This window comes from Pleurodeles waltl, chromosome 8 (genome assembly GCF_031143425.1).
Source record: "Pleurodeles waltl isolate 20211129_DDA chromosome 8, aPleWal1.hap1.20221129, whole genome shotgun sequence".
Taxonomy (NCBI): Eukaryota; Metazoa; Chordata; class Amphibia; order Caudata; family Salamandridae; genus Pleurodeles; species Pleurodeles waltl.
The window spans coordinates 166,506,375-166,527,176 of NC_090447.1; the positions used below are offsets into that span (position 1 = coordinate 166,506,375).

Here is a 20,802-nt window from a genome sequence, read left to right on the forward strand (position 1 = left end):
AGGCTGGAAGGGACTTTTACATCTCAATTGTTCCAATGAACATTTTCTGTCAATTTTGTCTTACATGTTTTTAAATTCATATCTCTGGTTTCCATTCTGTAACTTTAATCATTTTTATTTCTTATTGCTTTTTACATTTTTGTTGATTTTTCTAAATTGGTTTGGGAAGTTTATTATGTTGTATTCCTAAAGTTACTGTTATTTTGTTCTGCTTAACACTCATTTTAAGGGGGGCTGACTACTGCATGCCTGCGGATCGGGCCATGGCTGGCTGGATTAAAGTAGAGATTAATTTAGAGCTGTGCAGTGACCAAACTGGATTGTATTTATTAGGTTGTCAGAGTACCCCCTTTCACATTAATAACCCAACGTCTGACATCAAAGATACCTGAAACTCTGTCAGGTGTGATTGAGAGCACCTGGGAATGCTCTGTCAGGTGTGATTGAGAGCACCTGGGAATGGAGATGATGAGACAAACCCTATCACCCCAAGTATTCACAATAATACTTAGTATATTTTGATTGAGAACAAAGAAGTACACAATTCCGTTGGCAGTACAATATAGGTTTAATCATTAATGGCTGGTAGGTCAGTCAGCCCTGCAGAATTGAAGCTGATTTTGAAATACTGCTCTCAGTCAGCTCCTTTTAAACATAAAAGCTGCAATGACTTCATGCATGTTATCCTAAAGCAAAACAAGTCACGGAATAAGACAAGTTGTTCATATATTTCCAAATAGACATGACACAACCTGCATCCTTAAACTCCTGTCCTCCCCTCTCGGTTCCCCATATTTTGATCCTTATGGAACTTTAAAACATTATCCTTTTCTCTCCAGATGTGTGAATGTTCATTCCACTGTTCCCAGGATTTCTTATCTGACTTTCTATACTGCTGACTAAACCTAACTTCGATCACATATTTTCTTAACAGCATCTCTGCTAACAATGGGAGTAGGGGTACGTGCTTGTGTGTTTTGTCCATAAATTCTTCAAGGCTTTGTTACTCATGTTTTCCTGTTTAACTAAACTTGCTGATCTTGTGTTCTGCTTTCCTGTGAACTCTCACCTACTCTATGTCCTTGTGAAACTTAGGCTTGTACAATTTTACAACTCTTTCTGCTGATGTCTGTGGTGGTGAGATATCCTCACATTTTATATTTGCCTTAACATTCCTCCCTCTAGTTGATATTTTAACTATTTCCTCTGACCCTGAATCTATGCTCGGTATCAGCAGATATATGTTCCTGATGGCATCTGTTACCTATGCTTGTGATTTTACTGTGAACATCCCTCCTACCCTGGCAATAACTCTTTTATAGAATGCCATCACTAATTGAGAAGCACAATACATCAAACGCAATACCACAATAACTGGCAACAGGGCCTTAAACAGTCCAGACATCAAAGATGGTAGCCAATCAAACCAGCCCTTAATCCATTTATCTGGGGCACCTCCTTCATCCACCATTTTCTTTAGCAAGGTATGCAGAGTTTGTATGTTCTATTGTCCACATCCCATCTTGGGGCACCCTCCCCCCTCTATTGCTGTCATCAAGTCCAGCACATACCTGTACTGCATTAGCATTACTCTCATGGTTCTCAGCTCCTCTTTGATGGCATTGAACCAATCCTTGGTGGCATTGATCACCTTCATCAGTTCCCATGAAGTATTTGCAACCATTGAGCAGTTCCTTTTGCCTGAATGAACACTCCCGAAGAACAGCTGGGCATCTGTCAGCGAGGCCAAATGTCAGGGTGTACACGTTGTTGTCAATAGGCCCACCTTCTGGCACCTCTAACTTTACTTGCTATAATAGCACTGAGTTTTAGAGTGTCAAAGGGAGGGAAAGAGAATTGGGAAGCGGACAGCAGGGAAGGAGACCTGTGAAAACAAGAATCACAAGACCAACAACAATTAGAATACACAGATACAGGCTTTAGATCTGTATGTAATAATTCTTGCCTCACAATAAATTAGGATGAACTTATTCGGCCCATTTCATGCCTGGGTAATAGCAGGCCTCTGCTCTATCAATGATTCACAATGTGTGGAAAGATCGTGAGGAAAACAGTTTCTAAATACACCAAGTTAAATGTTTCATCACATTTCAAAGAATTTAACAAAATGATTTAAATTTGCCTCATTAAATTGTGTCTTCAATAAGTACGTTCTTTCACGGTTGTAAGATCTGTCTTAAGCTTTCCTAGAATCAATCCTCTAAGAAAAAGGCACTCTAGCGACTTGAAATCAAGTGCAATACAATGTGTCTAGTTTCGCTTCGCCACTAGTGAGCAGTTAATACATTGTATCTAGTTTTGCTCTGCCACTTGGAGCAGTTACCATCTAACAAAATAAATTAATGTTAGTGATTATCATGCAATAAAGAAACAAATGTTAGCGATTACAAAGTAACAAGAGAAACGGATGGTGGGAACCAAAAAAATGCCATCCGTCTTACCGCCCAGGTGTCAAACGAACTCTGCCTTGAACTCCGACCAAGTGGACCACAGGGCGGCTTCAACAAAGAAGGAGCCGCGAGTCCAGGAAATCAGGACCGATCCATAGAGTGCCGAACCGGAGCTCCCGTCCACAATGAGGATCCCACAATAGTGAGCACTGGTAATAGGGCGGGGCTGCTTAAAAAGTAGTGCCCCGCCCAAGATGGCCACCACAAGGGTAGCTGGGACTTGAAGTCCCTGTGTATAATAAAGACAGAACACAGGACGTCATTGTGCGGGCATGAAGCCCGAGTCCATGACTTAAGCCCTGACTTGTCACTGATCACGCATAGAGTGATCATACAGAAGATGAGCCCTGAAATTAGGGCAAAATAGTCATCAACGCCCTGACATTATGGTATGCACTTTGCCATAATGGGAATCATGTGTTTTAGCATGATGGCATATGGAAGGACCTTTCTTTCTGCATAATGATGAGCACCAGGTGGGGGCAGGCCCTACAGCGCACACTGCTGTGGTGTTGGCAGCATCATTTAACAGCCTGTGCTCTTGGGGGACATCTTTCCAGACTGAAGTGCCACAATATTCTGCAGCTTTTTTCTTCTGATGGTGGTGGACAGGGTAGTTGGATGGCCAATGGGATGGTCATGTAACTTGGAAATGTCCTCTACTGGAACTACCAAGGTGGGGGTGTGGAAACCTACTAAGGAGAAGAGGCTACTTCAATCTGGAGGAAGTTGCATGTGTAGCCACTCTCCACACTGCCAGCTTACAGGTAAAATTGATATCGGGATGCCACTGATCATGAGCATAGACTGATCCAGTGCTCTTGAGTCCTGGCCTACATGCACATTTCAGGGTAAGGTGTTTAAAAAATTATTGCTGAACCCGGTGGACAGGTGCGCCACACCAAAAAAGCCTAAGTGCAGAACTGCTTCTATCCATTCTTTGGCCTTTTGATGACCTATTTTCTTCATTCGTTCTATTTCGTCCTCAACGTCCTGCCTATCTGTGAGGATATGTAATGATTCTACTAGTGACTCATTCTTTGTGGCATTAACCCTAAAATGTGTTGCCTGGACATGTGTCGGCTGCATTTGGGCCTTAATCCTACAAAGGTAGAGGTGTAAGAGGCATAAGGCTATTCCCGGGGATTCTTCTTTAGTTGAATGTAATCTATCTGATCCTGTAGTGTGGGTATCAATGAGCATAGAAAACCATGATTCATTGGTGCTTTCTAGTCCTGCTTCTGACTTGTGTTGATAGCATATATTGACTAATAAGCTAGCATGAATACTATGAGACACATTGCTATGTGTAGCTATTTCCCTCCGTAGGAGTGTGACATTTTGACATAATCTTAGCCATGAGTCATTGCAAAAGCGCAAAGTAAGCAGCAACATAAAAAGACATAAAAGGAAAGAAAATACATAACTGTCCATTTGCAGAGTCGAGAAAGTGTCCTATTTGTGCCTTGGAGGGTGGTGTTTTTACAGTAGACCTCCTGTTTCTCCCCCTTTTTCCTTTTCTGTCTGTATAGGTCTCTGATGCAAGGCAGGGTCCTGTCGTACATCCGATAGGTGGATCGATGGTTTCCTGCCATCTACTTTTATTACTGTGGAATTATTCATTGCAATTGTCACTGAGAAGGGGCAGTCACATTTCAAAGAGAAATTGCGGATGTACACTTATTGGCCATTTACAAGGGGACCTGGCTAGGGGGCTACGGTGATACACTTCTCCTTCTTTGAAACCTGTTTAGAAAATAACCTTGCATCATTTGTTAGTTCAGACCAATAGAATCCCATTTCATCACTCAAAACCTCATTTGAGATGCCTGCAATTGTTGCACCTGTCAATCATATCAGCGAAATTCAAATGTAACATTTCAAATGAGCCTGTTAGGTGAGGTATCATTAATGTAATCACTTTTAGTGTGGATTTTGGTGCTGAACTGTTGGCATACTGCACACTCTACAATGTACATGGTAGGGAATGAACCAATCTGCTTGCAAGGTAGCGTTAAGGCTTTTACCAGTTACGTTAGCAAGTCTTTGTGCATTACTGGTGATCTATAAGACTTAAGGAGTCATCTCCATTCCCATCGGTGATTGCTAGAATGAACTGTGGTGGTGACAAACGGTCATTTTTAATAAAGGTTTACTTCCAATCCTTTAGCCTCATGTAATGCCTTAATGATGGCCGCTAATTCTTCTGACAACTGTCTGGATGGCCAGGAGGATCTGCTCTGGTCCCATCCACTTAGGCTAGAGGTAATTTGTTCACTGGAAACTTTTAGTGAGGACGCACTCGTCCAATTGACAGTCCTGGCTGGGCCCCTTTAATGCTTTACTGGCCATGACAGGCTGTACCTTACCTGTTGATTGATAAACGCAAGATGCGTTAGTAACCGAAAACAATAGTCTCTCATCATTTTGTGTGATATGTCAACTGTCATTTCTCTCTCTGGAACCCTCTCCCACGGTTACCATTCGTCTGCCAGTAACTTTTCCTTGGAGCTCAATTTTTGATTTTGCATCACGGGCATCTCTCATTCATATAAATGCAAATGAGCAAAGTGTCCATCCATGTTAATTAAATGTCTACACATAATTTACAATTTGAAATTTTTGAGCATGCCTTTCTTTCCCCAGCACCCACTGCTTCTGGGTGACAGGCACAGTGAAACATTGATTCTCCCCTAGAGCTTTATACACCATACAACTCTGACATGTCTCCGTTGCAAATGTTCTGATTTTTTGAAAAAATATTTTGACTCACAAGATGGTCATGAGGTTCAAAAGATCATCTTTACTGAGATGTGCAGGACTGTGCAATGTTACTGTCACTGGGTAAAGGTACTTGTCAGGCAGCATTTACAGTATTCTTGTTTTGTCCGTCCGTGCCATTCAAATATGTGCCAGTCACAGAGCATTACCCCCAGAGCTTTACTCACACCAATTCCTAGACTTCTTTTGAAAAATGTGACCCATGGTCTTTCACTGAACATTTTGTATGCTTTGCTGTCAATATAAATGTAAGAATATATCAAAATATTTTCCCCTCACTAGAATTATTTACTTAAGACTCCATTATCTCATCACAAAACTCTGCAGTAAGTGTTCTCTTATACCAGCTGATGTGAGGACCGATATCATCACAGAGTATTTAAATAGATAAAACCATTCCTAATTCCACATCTTCAGTCATTATAAATATTAGAATACATTCCATTACAAAGGAAAATAATGCTGGGTAAGCGTATAAAGGCCTAGTAAAAATATGAACTATATTCTAGTGGGGACTGCACTCAACAGTCTACTGGTCACCTTTGTTATATAATAACAAGATTCATTTGTGTTTCAATTTCCTTAAACCATTTAACCTCAAATATGTGTAATTCATAGCAATTCTATCACAACATGCTGCATAATAGCCAGGATCTTGGTCACTGTTACTTGCTTATGGAAAAACCCTATAAAAGTAACATTCTCCTGGTCAAATACAATGTATCACAATATGTGTTGTTGTTAGACCCAGGATAAACTTCATCCTGAGGTACCTAATTATACAAATAAGGCCCTAGGTAAACAAATCCAAACTGGCCATGTATTTCTTTGAAATAGATGGGTCTCTCAAATGTGTAATTAACAATGAAAGTGGGACACTTTGTCCACAAGACAAAAGTTGAATGGATGGAGTAACACACTATTCTCTTCCCAAAGAATCTTTCATGTGCCATAACAAAAACCTTTACTTTGAACAGAGGTCATAAAAGTTAATATTATACACACTGTAAAAGTAATTTTTCATATTGTTGACTCTTGTTGATTAACCCATTGTAACTGTTAGTGCTTCCAGAGTTTTTCACTCAGGTTATATTAGGGCAGTTGTTGCGAAAGAAAATTCCCATTGTCAACTGTAGTGCACACAAAGCACTAACAAACAACGTAGGAGAGGGAATACATAAATCTTTCAGATAGTACACCACTTTGCATCATGGAAAGGCATTTCTGTTCCTATAATAATCTTATTGACGACATTGTACAGTTGACTCTTGTGACTGAGGCATTATGTCTACTTAGATTTCATGCCTTCTTCCCTCTGGAAATGGTAAAATTGCTTACATAATCATATCTTTTAATCAGTGCAAATACTTCACCACTATTATTTTTTGCTGCTTGATAAGCTAGCAAAATCTGTAAAATAGCAAGGTGTTGTAAACATGATACATTGGCAGAAGGTTTATCCCTCTGAGTTCATAACCTGTTATGTTCACACCCTGGGTCATTTAGATAACCAATGATGAAAGCGTTGTATTTAATATTGAGAGATTGCTGCAAAAAACATTTCACATGTATACACAATTAAGAAGCATACGCCTGGCATTTTCAAAGGAATTGTGATCTGGCAAAATAAAAGCCTACCAAACTGCCAGTTACACATTTCTATCTCATAAATACCCGATTGTTCAGGAAAGTAAATTTGCATAGGCTACAAATTGGTACAAGTAAATGAAGTAAACAGCTACAAAAGTCATACATTATGTAGTTGTAAGATACAACAAAATATTTCTCAAACACAACTCAGTTACGTTGGGCCTGTAAAATAGAAATGTCAGTTGTGTTTCCTTTCGAAGTTGTAATGCATTCTGATAGGAACAATATGACAATTATTTTAGTATTCTGGCCCTGCACATTATATGCCAGTTTCTGAAGTTCACCCTGTTACTGAATTGAGAATTATGGACTCAGTGCACACTGTTTAAACCAATTCACTTTACACGCACAGGCATGGCTACATTCATCCATAACATTTCTATCTTCCAGCATCATCAAATTGCTTGTCCTATATATCTATTGCCCCCTTTGTCTGCATCTCAATTATGTGGATGCAGTCATGATCATGTAAGGGTTGGTGTGCACTTTCAACATGAAACAGTGTTACGCCATTCAAAATATTGCATCCTCATAAAATGTAGCAGCGAAATATGCACATGTTCTTACATTACAATTTACAGTATCTGTTGTGTACTGTTCTTTAGCAATGCTGGCTGATAACAAATAATTTATGCACTGCATTACTACCGTACCTTTTGACATATAAGAGTATCAAAATGTTTCTCAAATACCAAACTGGTAATATACCCCTAAGGAGCCTGCACAAAACAATAATTATTGCGCAGCTGATCTCAACTTCAGTTTGAATTCAGTCCTTTTACCTAGTGCATCGGACAAATGTGTCTGTCTGTCTGCACCTTCTGCATTCTGATAGGTATTTTGTCCCTCTTCTCCTGTTAATTGTTCTTATTGTTGCAACAAATGTACTACTTTAAATCCTGAATGAAGTGTTATAGTTGGACAGTGTAATGATGCCTGTTACATGCTTTCGTCCCTACCTTTGTCTCCAAACCTCTGCCTTTGTAGCTTATCCCTTTTGTACAAAATATCCCTCTGCTGTCAGGTCCTGTTCTCAACAGGCTGTGTCATGTACTTTTACCATTCTTTCGCTTTCATATTTAATTACTTTCCCAAAAGTATCTCTTGACTCCATCCACTGTCTCCCTCTTACATCATCTTTCCATGCATAAAATGCGTCCCACTGTAATAATGTTACCATCCTACCTTTCTTGATGCATTCTCTCAGACAATCTTCTAAATGGTATATTCTACTTTCCTCAAATGATCACCATTTTGCCATTGTTTGTGTGGGTCTCTGCATATGATATAACCCCAATTTGTCTAAAAACATAGTCATGTAGTAACCAATGTTTCTGACCATATATCATGCTGGTGTGTCAGATTCTGGTGGTAGTAGAGTCTCATGAAATTTCTTACTTATGCTACAACACTTAAACATATAACAAAACTTTTTACAAAATCAACCCATTGCAATGTAACAACAATTGTTTTTTATACCTCAGTTTCAAGTATAACTAGATCTAGTATGCAACCTATACCTGTTTCCAGGGTGTTGGAACTACCTTCACCCTTTTGTACCTGGGGACTTCAATATGGAGTATTAATTAAAAGTCTTGCAATCTCTCTTCTGGGGAGATGTTGCTGGTAATGAGACAAATATCTGGAGTAGGGACCTCAGTAACTCTGTATCCCTTATGGTTATGATGCACTATAAAATTTGTGTGTCCTCCTTGCTCATAGAGAGATATCCATTCATAAACAAATGCACTTTTCAGGCTTTGCAAACAAGGGTCTGACAGTGCTCAGGGTAAATACTTTTTACACCAACCACCTGGCTGTCCCCTTACCAAAAACGTCAGAATCACACTGATGCATCAGTGTCGGTCTTGGTATGCTTTCCCTTAAAGTTGCCTTCCAGATGTCTTAAATCTGAAACTTGAGAGTCGAGTGTCTGACCTCGCTTAGAGTAAAGACTGCGGGAACTGGCCATGTAACCGTCTCCTTAATGAAACGTCAAGGTTAATCCCGGTGTCCCAGTACCTGACTCAATACTTTCACTCAATACTTCTGCATCTAACTACGCTGTCTAGCAATTTGGCCACACCCTCCCGGTCCATCAACTGAGTGTCTGACCATGCTGAGAGTAAGCAATCTTTCGATTGGCTCCTTACCAAAACGTTGGACTCCACCATGTGCTGGTTTCCAAGCTTTAGTCACTTTCCGGGGGAAATGTCCCTTCCAGGTGGCAACCTGGGCACCTATCTACCCATATGAATAGGCAGATCTTTAGTTAAACAAGGTGTCTACGTATCTTATTTTCTGTGCAGTGATCTGTTCAGTCAGGGCAGGCAGTTCTCCGCTGGCAGCAGTCATTGAAGACAAACTGGACTCCTGGCTGGCTCGCCAAATATTGACTGAGAACAAATTAAGACACAATTCTGTTGGCAATACAATATAGGTTTAATCATTAACGGTTGGGAGGTCAGTCAGCCCCACAGAACTAAAGCTAATCTCAAAGTACTGCTCACAGGCAGCTCTTTTTATACTCAAAAGTTACAATGACTTTATTCATGTTTTCTTAAGAAAGCAAGAAACAAATCACAGAATAAGACAAGTTGCTGATATATTTTCTCATAGACACAACACCATATGCATCCTTGTACTTGTGTCCTCCCCTCTCGGTTCCCCTTATTTTGATTCTGATTGAACTTTGAAACATTAACCTTCCCTCCTAGGGTGTCTGAGTGTTCATTGAGCTGTTCCCAGGCTTTCTTATCTGACTTTCTTTACTGCTGACTAAACCTACATTTGATCACACATTTTCTGACCAGAGCCTCTGCCAACAACAGGAGTAGGGGTACGTGCTTGTGTGGTGTGATCATAAATCCTTCAAGGCTTTGTTAATCATGTATTCCTGTTTAACAAAACTTTCTGATCTTGTGTTCTGCTTTCCTGTCAACTCTCACTTACTCTGTGTCCTTGTGAAACTTGGGTGTGTACAGTTCTACAAAGCTTTCTGCTTATGTCTATGGTAGTGAGATTTGCTCACATTTTATATTTTCTTTAATAGATACCTATACTAGTTTACTGGCATACATAAGGAGCATTAACGAAATGGGAATCCTGCTGACTATTGTCCAGTGTTTACCTTTTGTTTTGTGGTAAATGACAGTTGAGGCAACATAATACTAGTGATTACACTATTGGATTTGAACCACAGACCTAGAGGGATTCCCGAGACTGTCTTTTGCACACCTGTGTACAACAATGTAAGGGGAATTCCCTATTTCATGCAGGTGTTTGTCAGGCTCTTTTCCCATCAGGCAGCCCTTCTGGTCTGCCATTCGGAACACAGACATCAGAATGACATAGCATGATGGAATCACTATGCTGATATCTGTCCCTGACCCACCATTCTTCTCTCTGGCCCCATACTCCTGCGAACAGAGAAAATTACCATTTGCAGCAGTGCCAGAGTGAATAGTACGTGTTATGGTCAGTTAAATCCTGTGCAGAGACAATTCCTGTGCCCTCATCTAAATTGAAGACCAGTACGGCCTCTTCAAATAATTGGTACTCAGAAAACTGTGTCTGTGAAATACCTTCTACTTTGAAAACAGTGTCTTTGAAATGTGAAATTTCCTGAACAATGAAACCAAATATTTTCCAACAATAAAGTTATTGTTTTTTTAACTCTGCTTTAATTACATTTAAGTATGCATTTTTTATGTTTCTTGCTTGAGGAAAAAAGTCCTCTCCTTAGTCCATCAACTTGGCATTGAGGCAAATTTAAAAGGCTGAAGACAGCATTCAAATGCAAAAAGGTGTGCATTTATATTTTGAAAAGGGGCCCGTTAAAGCACTTAGGGGGTCATTCCGACCCCGGTGGGCGGCGGGCGCCGCCTGCCGGGCGGAGACTGCGAGAAGACCGCACCACGGTCAAATGACCGCGGCGGTCATTCTGACTTTCCCGCTGGGCGGGCGGGCGACCGCCAAAAGGCCGCCCGCCCGCCCAGCGGGAAAGACCCAGCAAAGATGAAGCCGGCTCCGAATGGAGCCGGCGGATTTGCTGCGGTGCGACGGGTGCAGTGGCACCCGTCGCGATTTTCAGTGTCTGCCAAGCAGACACTGAAAATCTTTATGGGGCCCTGTTAGGGGGCCCCACGACACCCGTTCCCGCCAGCCTCTTCCTGGTGGTGTAAACCGCCAGGAACAGGCAGGTGGGAAGGGGGTTGGAATCCCCATGGCAGCGCTGCTTGCAGCGCCGCCATGGAGGATTCCTTTGGCCAGGGGAAAACCGGCGAGAAACCGCTGGTTCCCCTTTTCTGACTGCGGCTTTACCGCCGTGGTCAGAATTGGCCAGGAAGCACCGCCAGCCTGTTGGCGGTGCTTCCGCGGTCGTTGGCAGGTCAGAATGACCCCCTTAATCTTTTGTGCATTTGTTATGGACTGGCTTTCAAATGGGGGCTCTTTCTCTTAAAAGAAACCCACTCTAGCAGTGAACCTGTATTCGGTATGAGTGAAAAGGCATTTCATCTCATCCTTAGAATGCAGCCCACGTGAAAAACAGCATAAAATGCAATTTGAGCATAAGACCCAGGGCCTCATTTATAAGCCCTTTACGCCACTGCTGCATAATTTGTTTTTTACACAGAAGTAGCACTAGCAGTGCACTATGCTGCTCCAAATTTACAAACGGACTCATTAGGCCCAATGCGTCACTTTGTAAAACCCTGCATCACATTTAACATGCATCAGGTGTAATGTATGCAGGTTAGGTGTTCCCACCGAAAAAGCCATGTAGAACTGGCGCAGTGAAATTTACAACTTTTCACTGCGTCATTCTATGACTTCACTGCATCAAACTTTTACTGCCTGCTCAGAGCACGCGTAAAATTGACACAGAGCTTTTTCCCATGGGACTCTCCTCGCATTGCTGGAGTAACGTCATTTTAACGATGCCACTCTAGTAATGCATCAGTTTAGCGCCAACACATGCGTCACAGTTACTGATGCATCTGTAAAACGTGCACAATGGAGCTCTGTATTGTAAATACAGAGCATCCTGGGCTATTGTTAGGGGAATTCTAGCAGGTGCTAGAAATCTGAAGCATCAATGACGATGATGCGTCAGATTCTTGTAAATGAGGCCCACAGTTTTGATGATGGAGACTGGTTGCATACTATACAACTTCCAATTTCCATACCTGAGATATGGAACAAGATTCTTTTATGTATGCGTTTTAAAAACATTCCGCTCGATATTTGAAAGGGAACTGCAACGTGTCTTTGACGGGAAATGTACCTATTTAAAATTCGCTGTCAATAGGAGGTAATTTTTTTATTTGTCATTAGAAATACAAAGATAACCCCGAACAAAAGAATATACATGTGTAATATGCATTTCAGCAGCAACCTACATAAAATCACATTATTTCTCTGGTGCGATCCGATCTTGTCCCAATAATGTTTGCTAAAGTTAAACGTTCCGTTTCCGTTTCATTATAGACTAATCCTGCCTTCTGCGAATTTATAGGGTCTGAAAACGTAATAATATGTGGCACGCATTCTTAGCAGATTTCCTCCTGATCAAAGACTGCAACTCTCTCCATTGCTTGATGGGGGTGACCTAAATCTCTCACCCAGTCAGAGCTGTTGGGCTTTGTTACTAATGAAGTTGAGACAGAGCATCAATTATTCATGATGGTATATATGCCTGCTAAAATACGTGCGTGCACATTTCCGTTCATATTTTCTTCTTCCAATAAGGAACCTTTGTAAGGCAGAAATACAATTAATCACCCTCCTCCCATTAAAACGAGCTCAGCAATCCATTTTCTAGACATCCATCACTCCTGAGGGGAAGTTAGTAAACAGGAGTATATCAGTACCTCGCAGAAAATCAAAACCTAAAACCTGCCATGGGCGCCCCCACCAGAAATCTGGAAAATAAATGCCTATGGCTCCTGAAAAGCTTTTAAAAGTGCTTTATGGGCCTGGCAGATCAATGAGGAAATAGCTAGATTTATATTTCAATTACGGCTGTAAAAAATGAAGTTTTACTTCCTTCTAACTCGTATAAATCTGGGTTCTGCCAAAACAGGGATGCTAAGACTGAGCAGAGACAGGAGGACTCTGACAACGTTTGTTTCAGTGCTTGATTTTATTTTATTGTGGGGACATAGGAAAGGGGAACTTTTTGTATTTGATGTTTGAAAATGTTCTTTTCATTTGTTTCAATTAAAAGTTTCGGACCTGGAAGAGTTATCATCAGACAAGGCCATGTCCCACAGAACTTCTACCTCATTCTGTCAGGCACTGCAGTGGTGACCAAGGTGACACTCAACAAGCAGACTGGGGAGCTATTCCCAAAGACAGTAGCCTTTCTGAAGAAAGGGACATATTTTGGGGTATGTCACACTTTGTTCATACATTGATTACTATGGAAACTGCTAGTAAACATCGATGTTAAATTATACAGTATTCTCAGAAAAAAACTATTTTGCTGCACCTAAATTTTGATTATAATCCAATGATATTTTATGCATGGTCATATATGTTGTGTTTATCCAGGGAGCTTTGTTTGTCATAGAATAGTATGTGACCCTTGTGCTCTTAGTGGAGTACTGTATTATACATGAATTTATGTAGGGTACTCTGTTAGAAATTGGGTCTCTAGTTGTCAGTGTTTTGCACCCTGTCCAATTAGGGACCCTCACTCTAGTCAGGGTAAGGGAGTCACTCAACTAAGATAACCCCTGCTCACTCCCTGGGTAGTTTGGCACGAGCAGTCAGGCTTATCTCAGAGACAATGTGTAAAGTATTTGTACACACACACAGTAATAATTGAAAACACCACAAAAGTACTCCACACCAGTTTAGAAACATAGCCAATATTTATCTGAGTAAAACACGACCAAAATGACAAAAATCCAACATACACAAGTAAAGATACCACTTTTTAAAAGTGGAAACGAGTCTTAATCCATAGGAATCAATGACTCTATCTTTTTAGCACAAAGTACCTGGGATGCGCCAAAAACAAACAAACGATGCAGGCCACAGGGGAGGTGAGGCACCAAAAAGCAAAGCAACGCGTCAGTTCCTTACTGCACAGGGGATGTGATACGTAGATTCTTTCCTTGCAGGAGAGGCGATGCATCAGTTCCTTACTGGCAGGGGAGGTGATGCGCCGATTCTTTCCTTCCAGGAAAGGCAATGCCTTGATTTTTGAACATGAAGCCTCGGTTCCTTACTGATGTGCGGGGTCGATGAGAAATTGATGCCCCGGGGATGATGCGTGGAAAATCCAGATGTGCTGTGTTGATGGAGTCGCAATGAAATAGGTGCTGCATAGATTCTGCAGCTGCGAGACAGGTGCTGCGTTGATTCTTCAGCCGCCGGACAGGCGTTGCTTTGATTTTTGCCACAACGCATCTATTTTCTTCATCAGTTCACCAGCTTACACTTCTAAGGGCCCAGGGATTGGAGATGACACCACTTGGCAAGTCAGGACTCTCAGCAGAAGATCCCAGACACGGGCAGATGAAGTCTTTGATGTCTATGATACTTCTAACAGGAGGCAAGCTCAGTTCAATCCCTTGGACAACCTTGGAAAGCAGGATGTAGAAAGGAAAGTCCAGCCTTTTCTCTTCGAGGACAGAAGCAGCAAGCAGCATGCCTGCACAACAAAACAACAGGCAGAGTGGCAGTTTCTCCTACGGCATCCAGATCTTCTTCCAGGAAGAATGTCCTCAGTCTAGAAGTGTTCTAAGCTTTGTGGGGTCAGAGGTCCAATACTTATACCCATTTCTGCCTTTGTAGTAGGCAAACATCAAAGAAAATTGTTTGTAGTGCACAAGACCCTTCATTTCCAGCTATGACCCCAGACACTCTCCTGTGGATTGGAGACAGCTTTGTAGAATGGCAGGCACACAGGTGCAAGTGTCAGCTCCTCCCACCACTCTAGCCCAGGAAAACCGGTCGGGATATGCAGGGTAAACCTCAGCTACCTTTGTGTAGCTGTCTAGAGTGAATTCACAAACAGCCCAATTGTTAGCCTGACCCAGGCATGTATTCCACAGACAGGCAGAGGCACAGACTGGTTAAGCAAGAAAATGTCCACTTTCTAAAAGTGGTGTTTTCAAACTTACAAAACCCGCTCCACCAAAAGATGTTTAAACTGTGAGTTCAGAGACCCCAAATTCCATATCTCTATCTGCTTCCAATGGGGAATTACAGAAAAAAGATATTTCAAGTAATCCCCATGTTACCCTATCTGTACGATAGTCCTTGCAATAGTGAAAAATGAATTTAGCAGTATTTCACTATCAGAACATCTAAACCTCACCAGTACATGTCCTACCTTTTAAATACACTGCACTCTGCCCATGGGGTCACCCTGGGACTATCTCAGAGGTGACTAATGTTTACAAAAAGGGAAGATTTGGGCCTGGCAAGTGGGTGCACTTGCCAGGTCAAACTGGCAGTTCAAAACTGCGCATCACAGACACTGCAGTGGCAGGTCTGAGACATGTTTACATGGCTACTTTTGTGGGTGGCACAATCAGTGCTGAAAGCCCACTAGTAGCATTTGATTTTTAGGCCCAGTGCACACATGGTGCACTATACTAGGGACTTACTAGCAAATCAAGTATGCCAATCACAGATAAGTCAATCACCAATACATTTTGGACAGAGAGCACTTGCATCTTAGCACTGGTCAGCAGTGGTTTAGTGACCAGAGTCCTAAGGGCAGCAAAAATGAAGTTCAGCACAAGATCAAAAACAGGAGGTCAGAAGCCAAAAAGACAGGGGAAACCACGTCAAGAGCTGACAGGTCTAACATGCTCATAATTCTTGTAGTACCCTGCTTGAAATTTGTACAGCAGGGTCTTTGTAAGCCCTTCTACCCAGTATTCATAGTGATTTCATTTTATTGTTTATTGGGGAAAGCACACATAGCCTGGGACTGTGGGTCAGTGCATAAAATACTTGCTGTTAAGAAGTGCAGTGATTAAAGGATATATATTCGAATCCCAGCAAGGCTTCCTCCACCTTCATGGAGGAAATGTTGTGCCATTAATTTGGATAATGGTAACACTTGTTATTTGCCGTCCTTACATGTAGTATGAAGCACTCTATACCAATCAAGTAGAGATGTTTACTCAATATGTCACTGCACTGCATTCCAGAAAGTTAAAATACTTTGCTTCAAGCAATTCCCTCCATCACATGTGACTAACATTAGGGAACTAGACTTTGGGGGTCATTCTGACCCTGGCGGTCTTGGACCGCCAGGGCGAAGAATGACGGAAGCACCGCCAACAGGCTGGCGGGGCTTCCAATCCCATTCTGACCGCAGCGGTAAAGCCGCGGTCGCCCTGCCGGGGCCGGCTGATTTCCACCGTTTTTGCCCCGGCTGGGAGAATCCGCCAGGGCAGCACTGCAAGCAGCTCTGCCCTGAGGATTCTGACCCCCTTACCGCCAGCCTGTTTCTGGCGGTTTTCACCGCCAGGAAGAGGCCGGTGGTAAGGGGTGTCCTGGGGCCCCTGGGGGCAGTGCATGGGCAGTGCAGGGGTTCCCTAACAGGGCCCCGGCCAGCTTTTCACTGTCTGCCTAGCAGACAGTGAAAAGCGCGACGGGTGCAACTGCACCCGTCGCACGGCCGCAACACCGCCGGCTCCATTCGGAGCCGGCTCCTGTGTTGCAGCCCTCATTCCCGCCGGCCCAGCGGGAATGTCAGAATGGGGGCCGCGTAATTTTGGCCGGTTTCCGCCTTGGAATGACCTCCTAAGTCCCTAATTATATACTTTACAACTAACCTTCTATAATTACATGCCAAACACTTCTAGACTAAGTGGATCATTTTGAGTTTTGCAGAGCTGGAACATTGCCATAAATTAACTTCCTTTCTTCCCAACCAATTTTTGGCTCCCTCTTCCACATTTTACACAATGGATTCGTTGAGTTTAAGTCAGTAGAACTTACTGTACTGCCTGAAACCCTTTATGCAGTAGCCTGTCCACCACTAGACCAACAGCTCACAATGGTGTTAGACCAACCTCCTGGGTGTGGAGCGAATGTCATTTACCTCTCAGAGGCTTTGCAGTCTTAAGAAGGCAATGCCCCTTTTCCCTGTCCATCAGCAAACAATTTGTCTTCGTATTCCAACAAAAATGTCTTGCTTTGTGCATGCTGAGGGGTCTGCCTCAACATGGTGGCCCACTTAGCAATCAATTGTGTATCTTCTCAGCATAACAGCCCTCTTAGCAATAAAAAAATTTGAACATGCATCCACTGAACCTGCACATGCACTTTCTTTACAGGCATTGCACTAGGCCAGTGAAGATTTTTAAATATGGTGGACAGTCTTCTCCCAGCAGAGCAGATGTGATGACCTCAGTTGAACTGTCAGTATGGCAAGCCATACAATAAAGGGCCCTCTTTGTTCTCTAAAATGTGTAAACCATTGGATATTTTGATTTTGTTTATAGACAAATACAAGCAAATTGAAAACAGTCTTTGAATGGATGATCCAAAATCAGATATTCAGCCTGATCACCTAGAAATCTAAACACCCTGTTAACGTGGACTGCAGATCTCTCCCTGACTCAAATGGAAATAGAATTCCCACCCCTTTATATGATTACTCCTGACCTACGTGCATGGATGCTAAACACTGTGAAGCCATTTGCAGTTTTTTTCCCAAATGGTCAAGTCTTCCACATCTTTAGGCTTTCTATTGCTCTAACATCTTTAAACTTTCATTGCAACAGCAGGTTGAGAATATTTGTAAATGAGCACTCTCAATCACTACCATTTTACGAATAGGGCTAAACATTGCTCTAGATGGAAGACACTGGAAATAATCGTACCAGCTTCAACACTATCACATATTAAACATGTCAATTTTATCCTTGTTGGTTTACGCAAAGGAATACTGGCCCTGATTAAATACATTCTCAGTATGGCAATCCAACATTTATCTGGAATGAATTGTAGCAGATAAGAAGGTATGTATGGCCATATATGACCGTGTGTAGTACTCAACTGCCCCTTGGCTAGGGTCATGCTACAGTAATAACACTTACATCTATATAGGGCCATTGGAACTATGAGATTGGACGGTTGCTGCAGTTTGTGCATAATAATAGATTTACGCATTTGCCACATAATCCATCATCTGCCCCATAATCTGCAGATTTTTACCAAATAAATGTTTCTAGCTAACAGTTCAAAATTTATGAGAAATGCAGTGACACATTTTGCAACACACTGCAGGCCCTTCATAAAAATGGACTGGTCACCTTTCAGCCGCTTATTGCTACATTTACATGTTAAACTGGCACTAATGAGGTGCAAACAATGCCCAGACAGTGTTTCCAGGTTTTAAAAATGATGAAATAATGAAGTAATACTATTACAAAATGTGCTGTATTATGCTGCATAATTTGCATTTTCTTGCTGCATAATTTACTCAAATCTGCCACATAATTTGTCCCTCTCCTCTCCAATTCCAGTGGCCCTGACATGCATGCTCCAACTCCCATATGCCAGCAACTCGACCTAATAGAAGTAAATTGTAACTGGAAAACATTAATTCCATCAGGTCAGTCGCTGTCTTTCATTCACCTCCTTTCTGGCTGTTTTGTCAATGGAGTGAGGTGGAAGTCAGGCAAAATGGATATGGAGTTCCATGAACGGCAGTGTCTGGGTCACCTGGCAAAGATGGAACTACAAAAGACTTGGATGAGTGAAAAACAACTGTGAGTGCAGCAATAACTGCACAGCTGCAGTGCCAGAAATGATGAGGACAGGTGATAGGAACAAATATAGAGCCTTCTGAAACATCAAGAGCACATAACTATAAGGATCAGCTGCCCATCCCAATTCCCAGGCATTCATACCTTTCCCATTCCACTTATTTAATGCTAAGTGTTGAACTTACCAGAGTCAATACCTTCACATGATCTGCTCACCAGCTGTACACTCTGCTTGGCATGTCAGTTAGGTGGTGGCACTATTCAAGTTCTCTACCATCAGGAGTTGCACAGAACCAGGAAGCAGCAGGTCAGTACTGGGCTAGAGGTCACTGGCCACCCAGTGCAGCTCCTGGTCACCAGTCTGTGAGGTTGACTGATGATTGCTGTTGGCATCTGTATTCCAGCAGGTAGAGACAAAATACATTAGAGCACTGCACAGGGGGCACTTTCCTACATGAGTGCATCTCCACTCATCTTTTACCCATACAACATCTTGGGATCCTGAGCTTTGATCTTGCAGACTAATCATTGGTACTGACACTGCACTCTCCCATCAAACACAGTCTGATTCATGCTTTGACAGATGGCAAACTGCAAGTCTGGCAACGAAATCTTTAAGGGTTTGTTGACAGCAAGGGCAGCCGTTCAGGATGTACTGCCTCTATACACTGAAAGAAAAGAGCTAGTTTGGCCTGCCCCCTGGTCAAATCAACCAATGGGGTGTGAGCGGGACAGACACTCTATTGCTGTTGATGTGGGCGGGTCTTCCAAAAACAAAAAAGCCTTTTGTAGGACCGTTGCCATGACATTTCCCCAATTTAGAATAGTTTATTATTTTCAAATCATAAAACTAAATACAGCAAAGATGTAGCTCCAAAACAGTAAGACAAAAGTTAATAATTATTTGGCGGTTGCATAATACTGTTGCAGGTGCATTGAGTCTTTTCAGGTGAGCAATAAAAATGGACCATTCTTTAAACGAGGATGAATGCATTGCCACAGCTGGAGACTACCTCCATCAACCACTCCACCCTTTGTTAAATTATGCACTTGTGGAATGAGCAACTTCACGCCTAAGTGTGTATGAATTATATGAATTCCTTATCTGGTCAAGGCAATTTGCAGTAGCGCAGGGAAGACTCTCACTATCAGAGTCCATGATTGAATTATCTTCAGATTATAAGGCAGCCTGCCACCGAGTACATTATCACTATCTGTAGTAGAACCTGTTACCTTGAAAAGGTTAAGGGAGGGTTACTGACCTAGTAGCTAATAATCACTAATCGTACTAACAAATACGACAACATACTTTATGATCAACTAAAAAATCTTCATCTCTCTTCCCCAATTAATATAATACGAGTAAACGCAAAGTAGTTAAAATCCTAATAGAAAAGATAGGGTTTGAAAAATAAAATCTAGCTTATCACTAAGTTTGAGTTCATACTTGCACCACAACTAATCCAGTGGTCCTGGCTGGCAAACCATCATGCCGTGCACACTTGTCGCCTTGTGTACAACTATCTCACCAAGATCTTTGAAGAACCACCTGTAAAGGACATAAAATGAGTGCCCTCCTCTTACAGCAGACACCTGCTTTCTAATTTGCACCAGAAAAGTCAAAAGTTGAAGAATGTGGCTCAGAAATTGCATATGGTGCCAAGCTTCTCAAAGTGCTGAGAAATGCCAGGAGATCCTTCTGTTTACAAGTGGAGATGACTCCATTTGCCCAAAGGCATAGATTTGCTCTCCTCCACCAGGGAGAAGGTCATTTAATGGCACCTGGAAACAATCATCTCAACCCCCAGGAATATTAATTTATTTTGCTGGTTCCACTATCTAAAATCTAGAAGAGTGATGTCTGTCTTCTGGAAGTTAAAGTTAAGGCACCATTTTAAACTCAGCAGTCTCAGCTTCACCTGTGAGTCAAGACCAATTCCTTGCATTGATGGAAGGCCCCATTGTACCATTGCTGTTATGGGGTTGAACCAATCTCCTCTTCTGGTTATGGTGGCAATGGTTTGTTGCTTTGAGAGTTAGAATGCACATCTATCCCTAGGAGCATTGCTGTGGGCTAAATCTCATGCAAGTTAGGTTACTCTGATGTACTATTCTTGGGAGATCAGCAACAACTCAACTTCATATAAAAATAA

General features: G+C 42.0%; 1 protein-coding gene across 1 annotated transcript in view; it reads left to right on the forward strand.

The window, feature by feature from the left end:
• LOC138249505 (cyclic nucleotide-binding domain-containing protein 2-like) overlaps positions 1–20,802 on the forward strand; it is a 611,285-nt gene that overhangs the window by 269,772 nt on the left and 320,711 nt on the right. Inside the window, exon 7 of the mRNA XM_069203460.1 lies at positions 13,132–13,294. Coding sequence (XP_069059561.1) covers positions 13,132–13,294 — 163 coding nt within the window. The remainder of the gene's footprint in view (positions 1–13,131; positions 13,295–20,802) is intronic.